Below are 22,472 nucleotides of genomic sequence, written 5' to 3'. Positions count from 1 at the left end.
TGAATCTATTAAACAGAGCTGGTCCGTCTCAGCTGGAGGTATATCAAATATTGCGTTTCCACAAGCCCCTTCAAGCGGCAATGTTTTCGCAACAAGATAGGTTTTGGATTAGTCATTTGCAAATCCCTTTAACAGGAAGAGCTCGTTTGGAATGCCACCGTTCAGCCCTAATAAGCACCCATTCCCAGTTTAATTGCTATTTTCCGTACAATATGCCAACATTTGAAGCAAGTAAACCAGCCTATGAAATACTTTTTGTAAAGTTGTCTAACGAGCTGTGCTGCATCTTTTGAATTTGTCCTTACGTCTGGTAATTTTATAAACAGGAATTGGCTTCCCTGGGTTTGGACAGATTGAAGTCCGCCTTGATGGCTTTAGGTCTAAAATGCGGAGGGTAAGAATTGTTTTTCTATTTTATCTTTGTTAACCATGTCTGATCACGTGTGCATAATTTTGAAGCTTTTAGAAAACGCCAGTTGCAGAAAATTCACAAATCCCCACCTTTGGGGGGGAAAGTTCGGGAGGGGTTGCTTGCCTTATGCAGAAACTGTTTCTAATGATCAATTCTTCTTATCCTTGGAAAAAGTCCTATGTTGCTTCGCTTTATACTCCACAGTTCATGTACAAAATCCATTTATTTAACACTATTTTAAGAATGCATAATTTTTATACGAATTTAGCATTTTACTCTGGATTGTTTTATTTATTTGCAGCTAAAATTGACACTACATTAAGAGTTTTTGAGATGTTGCTTAGACTGATGTACATATATAGTTTTAAGTTAAGGATTCTGGACTTTATCGCTATATGTCTCTGATTCATAGGTGAATTTTGTGCTCACCCCTTAATTGCCAAAGCAGAAACTTAAGAGGATATTTGGAATGTTAACTTTCCAGTGTTGTGTACATCAGAGATTGTACAAGTTCTTTATTTCCAAACTGGGGCCTGATTCCTTCCCAAGAACACACGTCCTTTATCCATGCCCAGTGGGATACTAGCCAAACCCATTGGTGACTTTGTCTGTGACATGAGCGTCGGCTTTGCCCCACAGATCCCAACGTGACCGCTAATAGGCACTGAAATGCAATCTGAGACTTGAGCCATTGGCAACAATAGGCATCATGAGCTCCTCCCCGCGCATCGCTCCTCAGTCCTTTTCTCCACGTGGTCTGGCTGAACGCGCTTGCATCACCGGAAAGACCTTTTTCTTCTTTCCGTTGTCCTTGTCTCCTGCTACTGTTCTGCGGGCGTGTAGCCCTCTGTCTATGCCGGATCGTTTGGGATTTGCCTCTTGTTCCTCTTGCCAACGTCGCTTCGCTATGGCCGATCCCCATTCTCTCTGTTTGGAGTATATGGGACCGGATCACCGTTGGGACTTGTGTTTCTTCTGTGACTCCCTTCCGGGCACTTCAACGTCGCCTTTGTCGGTGGGAGATAATCTTGCAGCGCGTTCCTCCACTGCATTGTCAGCTCTTCGACGGGAAGAAAGAGACACCCGGTAAGTTCCTTACTTTTTAAGGCACCCCGGCCGGGGGACTCCTTCCCGGGGTTCTCCAGGTACGGTAGGGGCTTCAAGAGCTCTGCTACCAGAGTTTCCCTTGAGGTGCCTCGCAGGCCTAATAGGAATACCAGGGTTTTCTTCGAGCGTTCCCGCGAGGGGCCTGTCGACACCGGATCGTGATCCGAGGTTCACCAATCAGGTGCTAATAGCCAGCACAGTCGTGCTGAGGCATTGAGTACCGGAGTTTGCTCCAAGATCTCCTTGTCTGGAGCTTCCCATACAGACACTGGGATGAGGCCTGTACTGAAACCACGGTTCGAGGCCCCTCTCTGGAGAGCTATTCAGAACGGACTACGTGCCGAGGCTAAGGTGTGTACCGACAGAACTGAGAAACCTGTCTGTGAGGTGGATTCCTCAACATTCCCGCGCTCGCAGTGATATCAGTTTTGTTGAGCGGGGCAAAAGGAGAGGTCTCCGACCGTAACTCCTCTTACCGGCTTTGCCGAGGTTCCTGTTGGAGGATGGTCCAAAGGGCCACGTCGGGATGTCCAGTAAACATCCTAGGCCCCATAGTACCGGCTGTGCCGAGGATCCTTGTGTCAAGGCTCAATTTTCGATCAAGTTCCCTGACCAGTCTTTGGAGATGCCTGCCTCATCCACACATGTGACGCAGTTGTCCTCGGATGTTAACAAAACGGCGGGCCTTCCCACGTAGTCTACGGTGGCCATTTTGGATTCTTCCCTTAAACCCACGTTATCGACGGTGGGTGCTGGTAACCTTCTGTATGGTGGATAATCTTTTCCACGGGACAGTGTGAATCCGTTCTGCCCTTCTTATGACTGGCGCGCTCGGTTGCCACTACCGCATACGGTCTCGCTTCCTCCTGCTTCTGCCTGGATCTATGTAGACCCGGTTGGTGGCAGGCCCTCTTTGAAGCCTTCCTCATTATGTTTGGGGGGTATACCCCTCATGAACGTTCTCTACCCACTCCAGTTCCTAGAACTTCAGCAGAGGATGCCTTTTTTGGGAAGTTTCAGTCTTATGAACACTGACCCCAGGAGGGAGTACTTCAAGTGTCTTTTTAGGGAGATCTGCCCTTTGGTGCCACATCCTGCCCGACAATTCCGGCCATGGCACCTGTCTTGGCAGCGGTACCACCTCTACCTCCTGGCCCGCCTCCTCCACCACTTCCACCACTTCCACCTCTCCCTCACTTGTCTCCGATAGACAAGACTCCAGCAGAGCGAGACGTCAATTTGACGCATCGCAACCAGCTCATCCCGACGTACTGGAAGACCCTCAGGCAGATCAGGATAGTGAGCCCCGCTCTGTCAGGGCGTTCCATGACCGTGTCCTGGACATGTCTCTCCTTGACATACCAGTACCTGAGGCACCCGCTCCGCAGGAAGGGGTGCTTTCGGGGGCGCTCACTTTGTCTCTGCAGGAGCGCACCGGCCTGTTCCTTCAAAGGGATGTTCTGGCTGAGGTCCGCAAAGTCTGGGATAAACCCCACACTGGGCTGTAAATCAAACAAATTGACGCAAGTTACAGGCTTCACACCTCCGAGGAAGTAGCCTTGATGTCATGTCCATTCCCTTCCTCAACGGTGGTAGCGGCCGACACTCTGCAATCCAAGCCCGCCTCTGCGACCTCGGCAGATGCAGCTCAAGCTCTGGCCAAGGAAGACAAATTGTTCTATTCCTTGGGCAAGAAGATGTTTGCCAACTCAACGCTGCAATTTCATCAGGCTAACGCAGAGTTCATTTTGGCGGCGGTGAATATGAAACTCTGGAGGGATTTTGCTGACTTCCAGGAGTTCATTCCAGTAGAAAGGCTGGAAGACTTTAAAGGTGGTTTGTCAGAACCCAGAGTATTGGCGCAGTATATGCTGGAGGCTGCCGCGCTGGGGGTGGACACCTCTCCTCAATCTTGGCTTCATGCAACAAAGTTTTCAAAGGAGGTCCAAGATAAAGTTCTGGACCTGCCTTTTGACGGCAAAGAGTTGTTTCATTTCTCAATGGATGATAAGCTTACAAAGACTAAGGCGAGTACGCAAACTGCCAAGTCTCTGTCGGTGCTAATGAAGCCCCCAGTCAAAGCTCAGATATCTGGATCCTAGTCTCGGTCCTCTTCAGGCTTCAGAGGGTTCCAGGCCCGCAGGTCACGCAGAGCTGATCCTCTGTCAGGTGGCTTCTGTCGGAAGCAGCAACGTGTCAATTTTACTCTCGGTCTTCAGCCTCCGCCTCAGGGACAGGTAGTCTTTCCTCAGAAAAGTCTGCAAAATTCTATTTTTTGGTGCTCGCACAAGACTCCGGTGGGAGGACTAATCTTGTCTCATCTGAAGGCGTGGCAAACCATCACCTAAGACCGGTGGGTTCTATTCATCGCTCGGGCGGGCTTCCGCTTGCCCCTCCCCCATTCCCCACCCTTCTTCAATCCTCCCTTTCAGCAGTCTGGGACGCCCTCCCTCAGAGCCGAGGTCCAGAAGTTCTAGACCTCAAGGCAGTGGAACCCGTTCCCCTAGTGGAACAAGGGGAGGGTTTCTACTCATCTGTTCAGTGCCCAAACCCGACCAGGCTGGCCTGTGCACCATCCTAAACCTTTACCAGTTCAACCTTTCTCTTCCCAAAGAGAAATTCAAGATGATCACGCTCTGCCAAATAAAGTCCTCTCTTCAGAAGGGCGACTGGCTCAGCGTTGTGGACCTTCAGGACGCGTATATGCATATCCTGATCTGGAGCCTGCATCAGAAATGGTGTGCAGTCATAATGTCGACAGCAAAAATGTCGACAGTGAAAATGTCAAAAAATAAATGTCGAAAAAAATAATGTCGACAAACAAAAATGTCGACATTTTTCGATATTTTTTCGAAATTTTCTATTTATTGTATGAATAAATATATATAACTAAGATGTGTTGAGTATGAGGGGTGGTGGGGGGTGTTGGGTGAGAGGGGTTGTTGGAGACACCCCCATAGCAAATGATACTCTTTTTATTTATTTAATTATTGAATGAATAAATAAATAAATATATAATTATGTTTTGAGTATGAGGGGTGAGAGGGTGGTTGGGGGGGGGTGTGGAGGGGTGGCAGGGGGGTGTTGGGTGAGGGGGGTTGTGGGGGGACCCCCCATAATAAATGATACTCTTTTTTGTTTATTTATTGGGAAAAATAAATAAATATATAAATAGAATGTGTTGAGTATGAGGGGTGGGGGGGGTTGCAGGGGGTTGTTGGGTGAGGTGTTGATAGTTCTAAGTGACATTTTTTTTCTCGACATTTTTTTTCTCGAAAAAATGACTTTTTACATTATAAGTATAGGATGTCGACATTATTGTTTTTGACATTTTTTTTTCGACATTTTTCTTTTCGAAATTTTTTTTTCGACATTATGACTATAAACCATCAGAAATATCTGCGGTTCTCCTTGGGAGAGGAGCATTTCCAATTCAGAGTGCTCCCTTTTGGTCTCGGCTCAGTGCCGCGTATTTTCACAAAGATGTTGGTCATCGCAGCTTTTCTTCAGCTACAAGGGTATTCATGTGTATCCATATTTGCATGACTGGCTTCTGCGCAGTCCTTGTCCAGTGAAGGCCTCGAGCAACCTTCATTCTCTCCTCTAGCTCCTGTTCTGCCTTGTGCTGTTGGTGAACTGGGGGAAAATATCCATTATGATCTCTCGGGACCTGATATTCCTGGTTTTCCGTTGGAACACGATCGACTGCAGAGTGTACCTGACTGTGGACAGGATGGCAGATCTGTTGACCACGTGTCAGGTTTTCATTCAGTCAGAGAGCATGTCGTCCTGGTGGTTCCAGAGGCTTCTAGGCCTCATGCATGCTTGCTGTTCCCCTTGCTAGTCTCAAGATGCGACTCACGCAGATAGCTCTTCAGAGCTCCTGGCTTCAAGTAATGGACCCGGACCCCAAAATGATTCTAGTTCCACCCTGTATGATGACGAATCTCCTTTGGTGGTCATCTTCCAGCAATCTGTGGGTGGGTGCTCGTTTTCTGGAGCCCTCCCCTCAAACAACCATTACGACTGACTCCTCCCTTATTGGGTGGGGCACCACGTTGGATCATCAAGTTTTTCAACCTATGGTCGCCTCAGGACAGACCATTTCACATACATTATCTGGAGCTTCTGGCGATTTTTATTTTTTATTTTTTATTTTTCCCGGGCACACAGGTTTCAAGCCTGCGATTGTGAACAAAGTTGCCTGCATCTGCACAGACCATGCGGTATCCATGTTTTACATCAACAAACCGGAGGGCACCAGGTCACCTCCCCTTGTAGATCTAGCCATTCAGATTTGGGGATGGGCCATTCAGCACATTTTTTCGCTACTGGCAGTACACATCCTGGGCCAACTGAAAGTGACTGCAGACTCTCTCAGCCGACTAGCAGTGGTCAGCTACGAGTGAGAACTGAACACAGAGATCCTCTCTGACATGTTTCACCATTGGGGCACTCCAGAAGTGGACCTCTTTGCAACGTTGTCAAACAGGAAACTTCTCTTTATGCTTCCAGGAACGGACTCGCAGCTTCTTCCTTGGGGGATGCTCTCTAATTCCGTGGCACAACATGAGGGCCTATGCCTTTCCGCCTCTTACTCTGATTCACCGGGCGTTATGCAAACTCAGGAACACGACGAATTGCACTCTCCTGTTCATATCCCCTTGGTGGCCAGCCAGATTCTGGTTTTCGGAGCTTCAGCATCTGTCGGTGTGCTCCCCGATCAAGCTCCTGCTGATACCCGACCTGCTTCACCAGAGTGATCAACAGATGTTGCACCCCTCCCACAATCATTCAGTTTGGCGCCTGGTGCTTGAGTTCAAATCCTTAGGAAGTTTCAACTTGTCCGCGGATAATATGCGTATTATCCAGGCGGCTAGGAAACCTTCAACAAGGTCTCAGTATAGGAGCAAGTGGCTCCGGTTCTGTCACTGGTGTTTAGCTAAGCAGCTGGACCCCAGAGATGCTTCCGTTGACAGTCCTGTCTGTCCTTTCTCATCTGGCAACTTCAGGCATTCATGTCCACGGACGCTTGCTCTTTTTCATTGACCAACCCTGTCATTAAAAGGCATTTTGCAGGTCTACTGCATCTTTATCCACCTGTGCGCAACCCGCATCCAAAGTGGGAGCTGAATGTGGTCCTCACTGCCTTATGCCATAAACCCTTTGAGCCCATGGCTACAGTGGATTTGAAGTTCCTTTCGTGGTAAATGGCTTCTCTGATAGCGGCGACTTCGGCAAGGCGTGTAAGTGACCTTCAGGCCTTGTCTGTAGAACATCCATTCCTCACCTTGCATAAGGATAAGTTGCCCTTCGGACTAATCCTTCTTTCCTTCTGAAGCTGGTATCCGGCTTTCATTTGAATAAGTCTATTTTGTTACCCGTCTTCTTTCCAGACCCGGCCTCAGATGCTGAGGGTCTTGCACAATTTGGATGTCAGACAAGCTCTTAAGTTTTTTCTGGACAGAACATCTAAACTTAGGCATTCATCCCAGCCTTTTGTGACCTTCAGCGATCCGAAAGGAAAGCTGGCCTCAGAAGCAACTATATCACGATGGATTACTTCCTGTATATCAGGCGTATACCGTTCAGGGCCTTCAGCCTCTAAAAGGAATTCATGCCCATCTTGTGCGGGGCAAGGCGGCTGCTGTCGCCTTCCAGAAATATGTTCCTTGGGAAACCATTGCCAGAGCAGCTACGTGGGCTTCCCCATCACCTTTTTGTAAGCATTACTGCTTAGATATGAGCTCCAGAGCAGACGCTCAGTTCGGTCAGGTGGTGCTTAAAAACCTCTTTCAGTGAGGGAGTTACATCCACCCGCTTTCTTGTTAGGAGTGCTTGGTAATCTCCCAAAAGTATGGAGTAAAGGGGACGGGACGTAGGAGTATAACAAAGTTACTCACTGTAGAGACTATCTTATTCGTAATCCCCTTTCCTCCATACAACAGCGCGCCATCTCCTCTAATAAGTATCCTCTATTATTGCTTAAATGGTCTCAGACCTGGCGATGGAAAAGGACTGAGGAGCGATGTGCGGGGTGGAGCTCAGGAGGGTGGGGTTACGGCTGCGTTGCTTTTACCCCGCATTAAAAAAAGGACACATTTTTCAATTTGATGCTTTTTTTTTACTAAAAGGGCTCTGGTCCCATCCCACTGGACGGAATGTCCCAAAAGTATGGAGGAAAGGGGACTATGGACTAGGAGTAAGATGGTCACTACGGTGAGTAACTTTATTTAATTGTACAGCTCTACAACTCACATTACCCCTCTTAAGATAAGTCTGGCTGCTCAGTCACTCTACCAACTTGTGTAGTACAGGACTATATTAAAAGGTGTGTTACCTAATATCAAGAGATCTGTCTTGTAAAGTCTCACACCAAATTCCTACCTAACAGCCCCCCAAAGTTAAGTAAAATAAATTTTAAAATGGAAATCGGTCTTCACATTTGGACCTTAATACCCACATAAAGTGGCTTTGAGCCTTGTCTATGGCAAGTCCCAGTGGTACATTTTATTTATTATTGACAATTAGGCTACCATCCCTAGGGTAGCTTGCTGTCCTCCCCCAGCTGTGTTGGGGCCATAACAGGCCATTGGCATCATTCAACAAAGGCTTAGAATTTGTTATACAAAATATTTGCAGCTTCTCCAGCATGGGTTCTGGCATGGATTCACATGCTCATGAATATTCCCAGTCAGTCTGGGAATCCTCGGTAAAGAAAAAATCAGTTTCACTTCTGAACTCTTTCTTCTAACAACCAATCACTGGTCTGTTGGTCCTACTGCCCCCAGCCAATCACTGCCCTCTACCTAAGCACCTCCTCTGGCAGCCATCTTCCAATTTTACCGCATGTTCAAGTGTTGGGAGTCCTCGTGCTATAGCTCTCAAGCGTTTACTGCGTTTTGCGATTTACTTTTTTATTTTTAAAGTTTTTTTTTCCTCTAAGAGTTTTGCTCTTTTTCTTCGGTCATTCGAGCCTCAAGCTCCATCGATCCACCTTTCCGATCAACGGGGACCCGTTTTTCGGATTCTTTAACACCCCTCAAGGGTGATTTTCCTTTTTTTTTTTTTTTTTTTGTTCTTTTTTTTTTTTGTTGTTGTTGTTGTTGAGTTACTTCTTTGAGGATTCCAGGAGCTTGTTCAGGGCCTACGCCGCATGGACATGGCGGATGAGAAGGACTCGGCGCCTCTCCAAGGTTTGCCCCGGCTGTAACCTACGGAATGTCTTTTTGGATGACGGACATTCCCTGGGCCTTTACTGCCTGCACTCGGACCAGACGCATGTGGAGGATGACTGTGCACCTTGTCGGGAGATGGTGCCCCGCACGTGGACCAATCGTTGCAAGCGCTTCGATAGGCTGCAGGCCAAGGCTCCTGCTCTGGGTGACTCCCAGAAGCATGCCTCCCCTGCCCAGAAGAAAGGTGAGCAGTCTTCTAAGACCTTTTGAGGGTGCCCCTCCCAAGGGGGCCCACATAAGGCTAAGCACTGCGAGTCCACGGCCTCCGGGAGCGCCGTTGCAACAGGCTCCTCAGCGGCCAGGGCGAGTACAGCATCTCCAGTGCCTGTGGCCACGAGCCACCCCTCAGGATCTTCGAAGAAGAGGAAGTTGGACCATCCCGGCAAGCTCTTGGAGAAGGCCCAGCCCGGCCCTGCAGAGAAGGCCAAGGGGGAGTGGGGCCCGGACCCTTCCCCTAAAGTGAAGGATGCAGACTCGGCCAAGACCGTGAAGGCCCAGGTGCATCCGACGAAGGCCCAACCTTCCATTGAAGGAATGGTGGTGTCCCTCGCAAAGACTGCCGTGGCAGATCCGCAGGGCACGGCCCCAAAGGCGAGAGTATCCCTGCCTGCCAGGAGGGAATACTCTTTCCAGCCCATTGAAAAGACGCCGGAGAAGATGATGCCCATCATTTTACCAAAACAGTCTCCTTTGGTCGCAGGGAGGGGGGCCACGGTAGCCCTCCAGGGCATAGAAATCTCCTCGGAGGAGGAGCGCACCAACCTCCCCATCCTCCAGGAGGGACGATGCGTCGAGAGCAGGCCCTACGGGAGGTATCCGGATGAGGGTGACAACGAGGAGACTGACAAGGAGCAACAGGACGGTGACGATGCAGAGGTCCAACCTAAGCCGCAAACACCCTGGTCTCCATCGTGATCACCACCAAGGGGATATGTCGGTGGACATTCTTATGGGTCTGCATACCCTGTGCTCGGAAATCTGAACAGGAATGCCTCTTGCGCTGGCAACTCCACCCGCGGCGCCAGACCCATCGGAGTAACCACAATCCAAGAGGAGAGCCCCCTCCTTGCCACCCTTCGAATCCCCCCAACTCCCACCCTCCCTGTTTCCACCTGCCAGAACATCAACCCCTGACGCGATAGGCTTGTTCCATGCCATGATCTCCAGGGCCTCGATCCAGCTCGACCCGGAGGAGAAGAAAGAGGGTTTCCTATACCAGCTCCGAGAGGCGAAAAGGAAGACTGTGCTTTCCATACCGCTATTGGATGACATTTGGGACGAGGGGTTGTCCCTCATGAAGAACCTTTCATCGGCTCCGGCGAAGAGGGACCGTTATGAGAAGAAATACAGGGTGCTGGACTCTGCGCCCTAGTGCTTATGGTCCCAGCCGTCTCCAGACAGTGGTTTCGGCAGTGGCCAAGAAGTAGTCTTCGGACTCCTCCCCGTCGGCAGCCTCCTCTCCCCCCGGACGGTGAGGGGGAAAACGGTGAGGGGGAGAAGTTGGATGCCAGCACGTCGGCAGCAACGACCATCAAGGCCACTAACGCCTTTGCGGCACGTTACGACAGAGAATATTGGTTCAATATGGCCTCCCTCATGGACTTCCTTCCCGACGACAAGAGGGCGGAGGCATTGGAGATCCTACAGGAAGGTGAGGTGGCTTCGGACCACACCATTACAGTGGCCACGGACATTGCCGACGCGGGATTCTGCCAAATGGCCAGCAGCGTTTACCTCCGTCGGAGGGGCTGGCTGAGGGCCACTAATTTCCACCAGGATGTTCAGTCGAAGGTGTTGGACATGCCCTTCGACAGGGACCATTTGTTTGGAAAGACGGTGGACGAGTCTCCAAGCCATCAAGGCAGACTGACTGCTCGTGCCTTGGGCACGCTTCAGCGACGACGGTCATCCTTTCGGACTTCTGGAGGAAAATATCAAGGTTCTTCTAAAGGATTTGGAGGAGGTGCTTCCTCCTACCGTCAAGCCTGCCGCTCGTTGGCCTAGGAGACCGGGCTGCTCAACACGCCAAACCAAAACTGTGTAGTACAGACTTATACCAAAGGTTGGTTTGCTTACACCTGTAGTAATAGTTGCTTGCAGTGTTACGAGAGGGTACTGCATTCAAACTTTGCCTGACATGCGTTCCCTCCGTTGCTGTTCTGACTAATCAATCAACTCAGACGGTCCCGGTGCAGGATGATCCTCGTTGCACCGGTGCGGCCGAGACAGATATGGTACCCAGACCTTCTGGACATGTCTGCGTCCCCTCCAGTCAAGCTTCCGGCGGTCACAGACCTTCTCATCAGGGAAGGAGGCACGATTGTGCACCACGACCCAGGATCTCTGAACCTGAAGGCCTGGCTCCTGCAGCACTGGAGTTTGGGGGCTACGATCTCCCAGCGGATTGTAAGGAGGTGCTTGCCAAGGCCAGAGCTTCGTCTACTCTCAAATGCTAAGGGCACAAGTGGAAGAGGTTCGCCGTTTGGTGCTGTACTCCGAAGAACGACCCTCTACGAGTCACTGCTCTGCAGGTGCTTCTGTATTAGTTGTCGTTGGCCAAGGCAGGACTGGCCCACGCTTCCATCAAAGTTCATCTGGTGGCTATCTCCCGCTACACAGATCTCCTGGACGATCATACTTATGGTCGTATCGATTGGTCAAGGAGTTTGTCAAAGGACTATTTCGCTAGTTCCCACTGGTGAAGGCTGTGACCCCGGCGTGGGAGCTCAATGTGGTGCTGACTAGGCTCATGGGTCTTCCGTTCGAGCCTATGCGTTCAGCGCCACATGCCTTTTTGTTGTGGAAAACTGCTTTTCTTGTGCCCATCACCTCCGCACAACGAGTGGGAGAGATCCAGGCCCACTCTTGTAAACCACCTTATTGACCTTCCACGAGAAGAGGGTAGTGCTACGGACGCATCCCTCCTTCATGCCCAAGGTGCCGTCGGACTTTCATTTTAACAAGCCCTTGGTATTACCTGTATTCTTCCCGATGCCTCTGTCGCCGGCTGAGAGGACTTTGCACTTGCTGGATGTGGCTAGAGCGCTTAAGTTCTACGTGGACCGCACAAGGTTTCCGGAAGACGTTGCAACTTTTTGTGAACTTGGGCCCTGTGAACCATGGGTAGGCCCTCTCCAAGGCTTCCATTTCCAGGTGGCTCTCCGGCTGCATCACCCATTTGTCACTGGTTGGCAAACCAACCATTGCCTGGCCATCCGAGAGCCCACTCGACCAGAGCGATCGCTGCAACTATTTACATTTATAACGTGCACAATAGGCCCATGGCGCGGACAAAGTACAAACAATAATATATAAAAGGTATATTGCTTGGGAGCAAGTTCCATATGGGGAAGAGGCCAAACACTCTGGCAGTGAGCAGCAGACTCTTAACAACTATGGCATTCCTGTCTGGTGTGCCCCTGCTCGACATCTGTAGGGCTGCTACGTGGAGGTCGACGCACCTTCACAAAGTTCTACTGGGTCGACAGGGATTCCTGGGAGGAGTCCAGAGTCGGCCAAGCAGTGCAGCGCAACATGTTCGCTTGAAGGTGAGCCTGTCGAGGAGGTGAGAGATGCTTAACGTTCAGTCTTGCCACCTCCCGTGGTTGTGCATGTGTGTACTGCTGTGCATTCTTTATCCATGAGCATGTGAATCCTTGCCAGACCCCATGCTGGAGATGGAACAAGTTACTTACCTGTAACTGTTGTTCTCCAGCATGGGTCTGGCATAAATTCACATGCAAACCCTCCCTCCTAGCCCTCTGCTGCTCTTATCTTGGTCCTACCGCCACTTTACGTGCTACCAATTCTGAAGATGGCTGCCAGAGGAGGGGCTATGGTAGAGGGCAGTCATTGGCTAGGGGCAGTATGAGCCTGAGACCAGTGATTGGTTGTTAGGAGAAAGACAGTTCAGAGGTGAAACTGAAGTTTTCTTTACCAAGGATTCCCAGACTGACGACGGGGAATATTCACGAGCGTGTGAATCCATGCCAGACCCATGCCGGAGATCAACCGTTACAGGTAAGTAACTTGTTCCATATCATTCATGTGATTAAATCATCAAAGAACAAACACACTGTGGATGCTTATTTAATTCACTGTTTCTCTGAAATCAAATGTATGTCTAAAACTTCTGTTTCATCTAGGACCCTGGAGGAAAGGGCACAGAGACTTTTTGGCACTAAAGGGAAATCTTTGCAGATGCTTGATGCTTCCTTGTTTGCAAAGAATCCAAAAGCTAAAGGAACTCGCAGGTAAATTCATAAAGCGTGTTGTGTACATTGTTTTCTAGAATGTTCCTTTGTTTCTTAAACTGCCATTTTAAAGTTGTGAATGTCCTACTGCTAAATATTATAGGGCGGTGATAGCCCCCCAATAGTTAAGGTGAGTCGAGTTAAGGTGAGTCGACTCCCATAGAAACCCCTCAAAATTCTATCGGTAATAACTTTTATTCGAGTAACGGATTTGACTGGAATTTCAAGTGATTGGAAACCCACGGCCCCCCCAGACTGCAGGATTCGTAAAAATGTGTTTAAAAGAAAATTAAATATTACCGAAAGTGCAGCCTCCTTTCCATTCATTTTACCATAGACAAACCAAGCTCCATTTTTCTCCAAAGCGCACAGCCCAAATCACTGGACGGATTTGGACCCGATCCGAAACAACTTGGGCACGAAGCATTGACTTGCGATCCATTTGTTTGGGATTATTCTGTGCAGTAGTTATTTAAATATAAGAAGGGGGTGCCCCTTCTTAAAGATATATATGGATATATCTTGGGGATTTACCCGAAACCGGATGTGTTTAGAAATTAAACTGTTAGGGAGAATTCTCATTTCTGTGCTAATTCCCTTCAACCTTAGACACCCATCTATTTACGTCTTCAATTTTTCACCCTGGAGTGAGTGAGCACTTTTTCTCACTCTCTCATGTGTTTTGATCTGATTTGGATTGCGTTTCCTTTGTCTTTTGGGAGTCTGAAAAACTCCATATGCATCTTCTTTTTTATGGTGACGCACAGCACCTTCAGTGCAGTGTCACAGAGAAATCCTTTAGATGTCTCTTAAAGTTTAAATACCTTTTCTTGTGGGAACTACTGTTCCCAAAAATAGTAAAGTGAAATTGACTTTACCTACCTTTTTCTCTTTGTAGGTCCAACACCCCCCATCTTATGTGGAGTGCTGCGGGGGCTACTTACTTGTGTAAAAATGTTGCAGTCTACTATGGCTTTCTCGACCCCTGGCCCTCGGTTCCTGTAGCAGCAAAAGAAGTACAGCCAGTTGGGGGAAGGTCTCCCAACAAAGTTCGTCTCTGGGTTAGTTGGTCCCACTAACCCAAGGGAAGAAGTCCTTTCTGGAGCTTCCAGGAACCAAGCTTTGTTCACGGTTTTGCCGTCGGGTTGTTCTTCCCAGTGGTCTACTGACTTCCGTCCCAAAACCCTCGCCTTTTAAGCAAGTTTCTCCCTTTCATTCCAGCCTAGCTGCCACTCACCCAGCAGGGTGGCTGTCCTTGCCGGACAGTCAGCCAGCCAATCACGCCAGAGTTCATTTGGGTCTCCTAGGTGACTAAGCACGGAGTTTCGGGCACCTCACTCATTGCCTGTGCTTGCAGACACTGGAGTCAGAGGCGGGTGCCTGTACAGAAGCCTGCCAAAGGCATACAAACAAAGGGACCAAATCTAGTTTGGCGTGCAGAGAGAAACCCTAGAAGGACTTTTCCAAAAAAGAAATGCTAAAGACAAAAAACAAAGGGGCTTAAGGCGCCATCTTTAAAAACATAGCTCCAGCGATTTTTAGCTACCGGTGTTCACGGTCGGAAAAGCAGTACTGAGAAGGGTGACAAAGGAAATGGATATTAGAATAGAACAAGAGATCACACAAATATTCTGAAGTAGTTAATTACTTTCGAAACCTCCAATGCAAAGTAAGTTAACCTTTTCCTGGAAGGAAGGCAAAACAATCAATCTGAGGTACGAAGAGTCATTCAGGGAGCCAGTCCAGCCAATGTCAATTGGGCTAAAGTCTAGGTGAGCTGAAGCACTTCTTGCAGGTAAGTCAAGGTCTTGCACAATGTTTGTAGAAAAGTAGAATCAATGTAGGGCCACAAGCTGTTTAGGCTTGTGAGGTAAAGCAGCTGTAAGCAACTCTACAGAGGCGCTGCCTTAAACCGATCTCTTGCAAATTGCTGGCTGCACTACCACTGTTTGTTGCCTTTATTATTTGTTATTTATCTGTTTCTCCTCTGCTTCGCACTTTCCACTTCTCCCCCTTCCATGCACTTTTCCCCCTCCTCCTCTCCCATGCACTTGCGCGTTCTCAATGTCACTGGGCCTAGCAAGATCGCTCTTTTGTTCTCCCCCTGTTCCCCTCCCTTGCCTTGCTCTGAAATACTTGTGTACGAGCGCGATAGAAATAAAATATCAATACAGAAGCAACCAAGACAAGTCTCAACTGAGAACAAGTAAGGCTACACATCGAGGTAAGTTCTTAGACTGCACAGTAACTTTGATTACAAGAAATTGTTCCAGCTGGCATTCTGTTCCTGTGCAGCTCTGCAGAGCCTGTTGTTCCTGTGCCCAAGTCGTGGAGACCAGAGGGAGGACTTCTGGCGACTCCGGCATCTCAGCAAATAGCACAACTGTGGGTTCTCGGATACCACTCTGGACTTTCCTCGCATCTGGGGTCCAGCACTCTGAGGTGGCTCAGGCTTGGTCAGTCCTGCTTACTGGGAGACCGGAGGATCTTCCAGTAGCTCGGGTCTGACTTAAAAGTGATGCACTCCAATGTGGTGTCTCTCTCCCTTGCTCTTCGGTTCCTGCAGTAGCAAGGAATTACAGCCATCTCCGAGAGGATGTCCAGACGAGTTCACTTTGGAGTTTATTTTGTCCCACCAACTCAAGGGAAGAAGTCGTCCTTTCAGGGCTTCTCTAGTCGAGGCGAATGCAGAGCTTAGGCACAGTAGTAGGGCTTCACCGGGTAAACCAACGGTCCAGGAGTTGCAGCAGGTGTCTCTTCCAAGTTCTTCAGATTTCTTCGTCCAGTGGTCGACTCTGCCTTCCTAGCCAAAAAGCTTTGCCTTTTATGCAGGTTTCTCCCATTAATTCCAGCATAGCTGTCAATCGCACAGCAGGGTGACTGTCCTTGCAGGACAGCCAGCCGACCAATTCCTTTGGGTGCATTTCTGTAACCAAGGGGATTAAGCACAGGGAGTTTCGGGCACCGCCCTCACTTCCTGCCCCTGCCAGACACTCTGGAGCCAGAGGTGGGCTTCACTCGTGAATCCCGCCAAAGACAAAATGAACAAAGGGACCAAACCATGGTTTGGCATGCCGAGTTCTTCTCAAGAAGGACCTTTCCAGCAAGGAATGGCGAAGAAAAATCGTCCCATTTTGACAGAAATGGCACCCTTGGTTGCTATACTGCAGCTGCAAACACAGCCTGCGGTAAAAACACACCACAGTAGTTAAAAGTAAACCACTGCCACCAGCCGTTAATTGCAGAAAGGGTAACATAAAAATGTTACATGAGAAACTAGACAAAGGGGAGACTAACCCCTCTTGCACCCTATGGTAAGATAGTGTGTGCTGGTTCTAGAAAGTTACAAATGTAAGTAAAGTCAATTTCACTTCACTGCTCTTGGAAACGGTAGTTTATCCAAGGGAAAGGTATTTAAACCTTTGGGAAATCTGAAAGACTGCCCTGTGCCACTGCACTGAAGGTGCTGTGCCACAATGAAAAAAGATACCTATGGAGTTTGTCGGACTCCACAACCAAAAGAAATGCAGAGACCAAATCACAGAAAAATACATGAGTGTGGGGAAAAAAGGTCTCACTCTCTCCAGGTTAAAAATTGAAAGTCCTGAAATCCGGCAAAGGTGTTTGGAGGGGGGGGAGGGGTCTCTAAGGTAGAGAGGAATTAGCACATTTCTGAGAATTCTCCTAAACACTATTATTGCTGGGATGCCCTAGGTGCCGTCCTTTAAACTTTCTCTGGTTCACCTTGTTGGAACTACTGTTCCCAAGGGTGGAAAGGATCTTTGGATCCCTTTTTACATTTTATTAGCTGAGACCAGCACCCACCCCCAACTTATGTGGAGTGCTGTTGAGATGTGAGTACCCCCTTTCTCATTTTAAATGCAACATTTATGTAAAAAGAACAAAATGTCCGGGGGCAGTGAACCTTTTCATTAATTTGGTGCACATTTACTGCAGCCCGTTTCCACAGTCCCAGTAAAGGCACCCATGGGTGCTCATGTTACCAAAATGGCCCCTGTATTTTTTTTTTTCTCCATTTTAACGTTTCTTGTCCTTTCTTACTACTTCCCCTGACCTCCAGGGTTGGGAAATTCCTTTGAGTGAATTACATCTTCGGCGGGAGTCCTGTGGACTCCCTGCCCCGGCTCCAGTCCAGAGTGTCTGTGAAGGCAGGAAGCGGGGGAGGAGTCCAACTCTCTGTAAGCATTTGCCTTCCAGCCTGAGTGTGAAAATCCAGTTCAAAGTGGGAGGCTGACTGTCCTGAAAGGATTGCCAACCCTCAAAGTTTGAATGTTGCTAGGCTGTTTGATTGGCTGGGTTCCTGCATAAAAGTCAGATCGTGGAAGCTGAAGAGGTAGTCGACCACTGTAACCAAAACTTAAGAGGATTCCAGCAGTGTGCCGGGTGAACTAGTGGAGAAGCCACCCAATCACACCCAAACTATACAGGAATCACGAGACTTAAGGTAAGTAAATACCCAAGCCAGGACAATACCTCGGCACAGACGATTTAGCAGCAGGAGGACTTCAGGATCTGCAGCCAAAAACCTGGTCGGTGGGTTCCTTGTTGTGACTGTTGGGTAAGAATTGGTGCAGTCACACTGTGTGAGACTACACAAGCCGATGCTCCTTGGTATTAGGTAACCCACCTGTTGGTATAGGTCTGTACTAAACAAGTTGGTAGTGTGACTGAGCAACCAGGCCCATCCCAAGAGGGGTAAATGTGAGCTGTACAGATGAAATCGATGAATACAAGTAACCAACTAACACTTACTCAAGCTTTCAGTTATAAATAATTATCAGTTTTAATAAAGCATTCTTTAAAAAGGCAATTGTTTGTAACAATTGAAGTAGACTTTGGAATTCCTTTTCAAAATCAATTAAGCTGGTGAGTACTCTTTGGAGATGCTAATACATTTCTCCTACACCCTAAAGTTTAGTTTATTATTTGATAATGCGCTCCCAACCCTAGGGTAGCCGGGCACAGCGGTAACAAGAATACTTAAGCTTGGTTGCATACAGTGGTACATACAGTGGATACATTACAAGTTATTACAGTATTTACAGTACAGATAAGAAATGTGGGTACTTCACAGCGCACAGGAAATTATATGAAAGTCTATAGTACAGGTTTCATGAGTAACATAGTGGATCCATGCCATAATGCAGGGCCTGGTGCAGGGAACAGTTTAGTGGGCGTCCTTTGTCCAGAGCCAGCTTTTCATGTTGCATCTAAATCTGGAATAGGGTTGATCAACTCTCAATGCAGTAGGGAGAGCGTTCCAGGCACGAGCAGCTCTAACAGGGAAGCTTGCTCCAACTGGTTTAGTTAGTATGAATCTGGGGATTTCTAGTGCGAGATGGTTAGACGCTCTAGTATGGTGACTGGAGGATTTTCTGGTCACTCTGGCCGAGATATATGGGGGCGCAGTGTTGTTCAGTCCTTTGTGGGTGAGAGATAGCGTCTTGAGGAGGATTCTGTCACTAATTTTTAGCCAGTGATGCTCCTTCCTGATATTAGATATGCACCCTGCGGGGTATGTCCATGGCTGCTCGAAGAGCATTATTCTGCAGTATTTGCAATTTGTTTATGACAGTTGTATTGGCACCTGCATATAGGGCATTACAGCAGTCCAGCTTAGACATTACTAAAGCGTTGGCTAGAGTGATATAGTTGGTTTTGGAAAGATAGGGTCTACAGGCCCTGATTAATTTGCAGGTGTAGGCTGTGGATGAAGCCAAGGAGTTAATTTGTTTAAGGGATAAAGTGGAGTCAAGGTAAAAACCTAATGTTTTTACCTCTGTTACCACCTTAATTATGTTGCCATCAGTGTTAAAGGCAGTATAGCTAGGGGTAAGTTTTTTGAGGTTGGAGTCAGAACCCAGGATCAGTATCTGTTTTGTCGTCATTCAGGCAGAGGCCGTGGGAGGCCATCCATGCCTGAATGAGGAGGTAGATCTTGTTTACTAGCGCAGTGTCTTCGAGAAAGTTGCCAGATAGTGATATGAGGATCTGCGTGTCATCCGCATCGTTAGTATAGGTTACCCCAATCTGTCAAGTTTGTCAAAGTGGTTTAGTGAAGATATTGTACATTGTAGGGGAGACACATGAACCTTGTGGGACACCACAGGTGATTTGTATTGGGTCCGCTGAAGCTACAGGGGAGAACACTCATCGTACGGTTGGCTAGGAAGGATTGTACCCAGGCTATAGCTTCGCTTGAAAATTAGGCAGCAGATGCTAGATGCTTGCATAACGCTGCATGGTCCACCAGGTTGAAGGCCGCTGATAAGTCAAGGAGGAGGATCATAGCTGTTATTACCTTTATCCTTCAACTCGTCGATTTGTCTCTTGAGGTCAATTAGGGCCGTTTCAGTACCGTGTTGTGGTCTGAACCCAGATTGGCGTGATCCTATTTGTTGGTTTTTCTCCAGGTAGTTTTGGATCTGGAGGTAGGCTACTCTGTCTATAATTTTCAGGAGGAATGGGACCGTGGTAATGGGCCTATAATTAGTGGGGATAGCTGGGTCAAGGGTCTGTTTTTTGAGGAGTTGCAGTACCCAGGATTCTTTGAGGTTGGTGGGTACAGTGCTGGTTCTAAAGGAGGCGTTAATTAGCTTAGCGATAAAGGGTGCTAAGTCTCTAGCTGCGTCCTTGATAACTTGTGCCGGGCCACTGTCGCCTTGGCAATTTGATGGTTTCAGAGAAGATATGACCTTTTCAGTTTCCAGTATGGATATGTTGGTAAACCTGAAAGGTTTGTGGTTGATTAGTGTATCTGATCTAGGTGTACCTGTCAGGGTGGTGGTATGTGTTCCTGTGGAACTCAAGGAAGCTTTTTATGTTTTAGCGATTTTGGTTTGTAGGGTTATTATTTTATTTGCTTGGGCATTTTGGATGTTCGTACACCATTGTTTTTGTCTTTAGGGACGTTGTCTGTGGGGGCAATCGGGTTTTCCATTTCCCGGAGGATGGAGAAAAGTTCTTTGGAATTCGAGTTAGCTTTTCTAATTCTCTCGTTGAATGTCATTTTTGGTTTGGATTATTTCTTTCTTGTATTTATTTACAAAATTGGCAAGTAGAGGTTTATTCTCAACTGAAGGTGTATGCCTCCAGATAGCTTGGAGTTTGCCTTTTTGGATTCGTAGTTCTTTAAGATGGTGGGGAAACCATGTGTTGGTGTGCGATTTTACGTAGTTTTATAGGGGCATTCGTATTCAAGGCTTTGGACATGGTTTTCTTGAATGTCTCAACTAGCGTATTTGGGTCAGAGTTGAAGGCACTAGTGGTAAGAGCTGGTAGGAGGAGTGGGAGGAGTTTTTCAACACTGATTTCTTTTTTGCTTCTAGTTGGCAGGGGTGGTGCTATTTCATGGGTAGCTAATTTTGGCGGTTCTATATTAGATGAGAAACAGATGAGGTGGTGGTCGGTCCAGGTTTGGGGTGTTATGTTGGAGATGGTAGTGGCGCAATTGCGGTTGGCTATCCAGTCTAATGTGCGTCCTTTTATGTGTGTAGAGGCGAAGACTTTTTGGGAGAGGCCATGATCGACTAGAATAGATTGGATAGACTGAGCCTGTTTGTCCTCAACATCATTAAATCCCAGGTTGAAATCACCTAGTAGTAGGAGCTCGGTGGAGTCTTTGATGTTAGTGAGGAGGCTGGAAAGATCTTCCTCAAAGTTACCTAGAGTGCCTGGGGGTCTATACACAAGAAGAATGGTTAGTGTACTATTGTTAGAAATAGGTACTTTAGCTGAGAGTAGTTCGCAAGAAGTCATTACTGGAGGTGAGTTGAGTCTTGCAGCTAGCGTGGTTTTAGCAATGGAGTTGGGCCGATCGACTCTGAGAATATTGTAGTTATCTGGTATAGCAATCATAAGTGCGGGACCTCTGGCATCGTGGAGCCAGGTCTCAGAGACAGCCAGGAAATCTAGCTTATCCGTAGCGAGTATTTCGGCGATTTCCATGTTATGTGCTATGAGGGACCTTGCATTGATAAGGGCTCCTAATAGGGTGGGAGTTGTGATATTTTTTTGGATTTGTCTAGGTTTGGGGTGTTTGGATCTCTTCAGGTTAAGAAGAGGGTTGGTCTGTGTTTTGGGACATCTTTCAGCAGTTATGGCGACTGAATTAGGGTTAAAGGCAGTCAGAGTGGGTATGGGGCCCGATGGTCTAGTTCTTTTATTTTTTAGGTCATAAAGTAGTGGCAACCTAGCTCTAAGTCGCATGTTTCTGTCCTGCAAGTTACAAGGTGTAGAGTAGGTGTGGTCCATTGCGGTAGTAATGGTTAGAATAGTCCAAAGTAAGGAACAGTGTGTGTATCTAAGGTAAGTCTTGGAGATGCGCATGTTGGGATACAATAACAAGGGGCACCTAAAGTTTGGCAATCCCGGTGGTAACTACAATGCTAGCATGCAGTGGTGACTAAAATAAATACATACATACATACACAGCAGCGGGCACAAGAGTTTGACATTCCCAGTGGTGACTAGAGATGCATGCATACAGTAGTGGCTAGAGTGCATGCAGCCACAGTGGGAGGGGCACCTAAGTTTGAGAGTCCCAGTGGAGGCTAGAAATGCATACATACAGTAGAGACTGGAGTACATACATGCAGTAGTGACCAAAATGCTAGCGTACACAAGGGGGTGGGGGGGCACCTACGTTTGAGAGTCCCAGTAGCTTGAGTTACAAGTTACAACGGTACTTACATTGGCATGTTCATAGGGCAGGGTTCTGATATTGTCTTGCGTCGGCCAGCGGCGAACGGGGGCAAACAGGGGTGTTGGCCATAATATGGCCTTTGGATGGCCGGCTCTTCCGCCTGCCGGCAGATGTTGGGCAGTAAAGTAAGGATTTGGAGTTAGCGGCGGTGCGCGTTGCTTAGCAATGTCGGACGCCGAGCCCCGTTTTCAGGCCGCATCGCGCCCGACATTTTGAATTTTCTGATGTCGGCGTGTGCGGATCTGCTTTGCAGTGCTGGCCACTATGGATGTGCTATTGGGCACATGTACGGATCCTGATGGGCCAGGTGGGTGGGGGGCCACACGGGCCCACGGTGGTCTGCTAGTCCTGGTGGGTGGAGGGCGCACGGGCCCACGGTGGTCTGCTGGTCCTGATGGGTTGGGGGTGCACGGGCCCACGGTGGTCTGCTGGTCCTGGTGGGTTGGTTGGAGGGGGCTCCAGCCCTCCTACTCAAAAAAGATACTTCAATTACAAGGATAGTATTGCATTAATATAAACACCAATATACTTTTTAGATTCAGGAAGGCAGGGTTAAGTAAAAATAGAAAGGTTTCTTACAATGCGAGTTCAACGGAATCCTCCAATGAAACCTAGGTAAGCCTTTCCCAGCAGGAACCGTATACAATAAGCTACAACCTATAGAGGGACAAGCAATGCCAAAGTCAATGGATTCAGATGAGTGCCTTTAGGGAGCCAGGACAGCCATTTGGACAAAG

At 48.1% G+C, this 22,472-nt stretch overlaps 1 protein-coding gene across 1 annotated transcript in view; it reads left to right on the top strand.

Moving 5' to 3' along the window:
- The window catches only part of SF3A3 (splicing factor 3a subunit 3), a 373,604-nt gene that overhangs the window by 157,254 nt on the left and 193,878 nt on the right, over nt 1-22,472 (top strand). The window contains exons 10-11 of the mRNA XM_069622664.1: nt 327-394; nt 12,903-13,010. Coding sequence (XP_069478765.1) covers nt 327-394; nt 12,903-13,010 — 176 coding nt within the window. The remainder of the gene's footprint in view (nt 1-326; nt 395-12,902; nt 13,011-22,472) is intronic.

Source organism: Ambystoma mexicanum, chromosome 11 (assembly GCF_040938575.1).
Source record: "Ambystoma mexicanum isolate Mex_15411 chromosome 11, UKY_AmexF1_1, whole genome shotgun sequence".
Lineage (NCBI taxonomy): Eukaryota > Metazoa > Chordata > Amphibia > Caudata > Ambystomatidae > Ambystoma > Ambystoma mexicanum.
The sequence above is the reverse complement of the archived record's forward strand: the minus strand, read 5'-3'. Positions and strand labels throughout refer to the sequence as shown.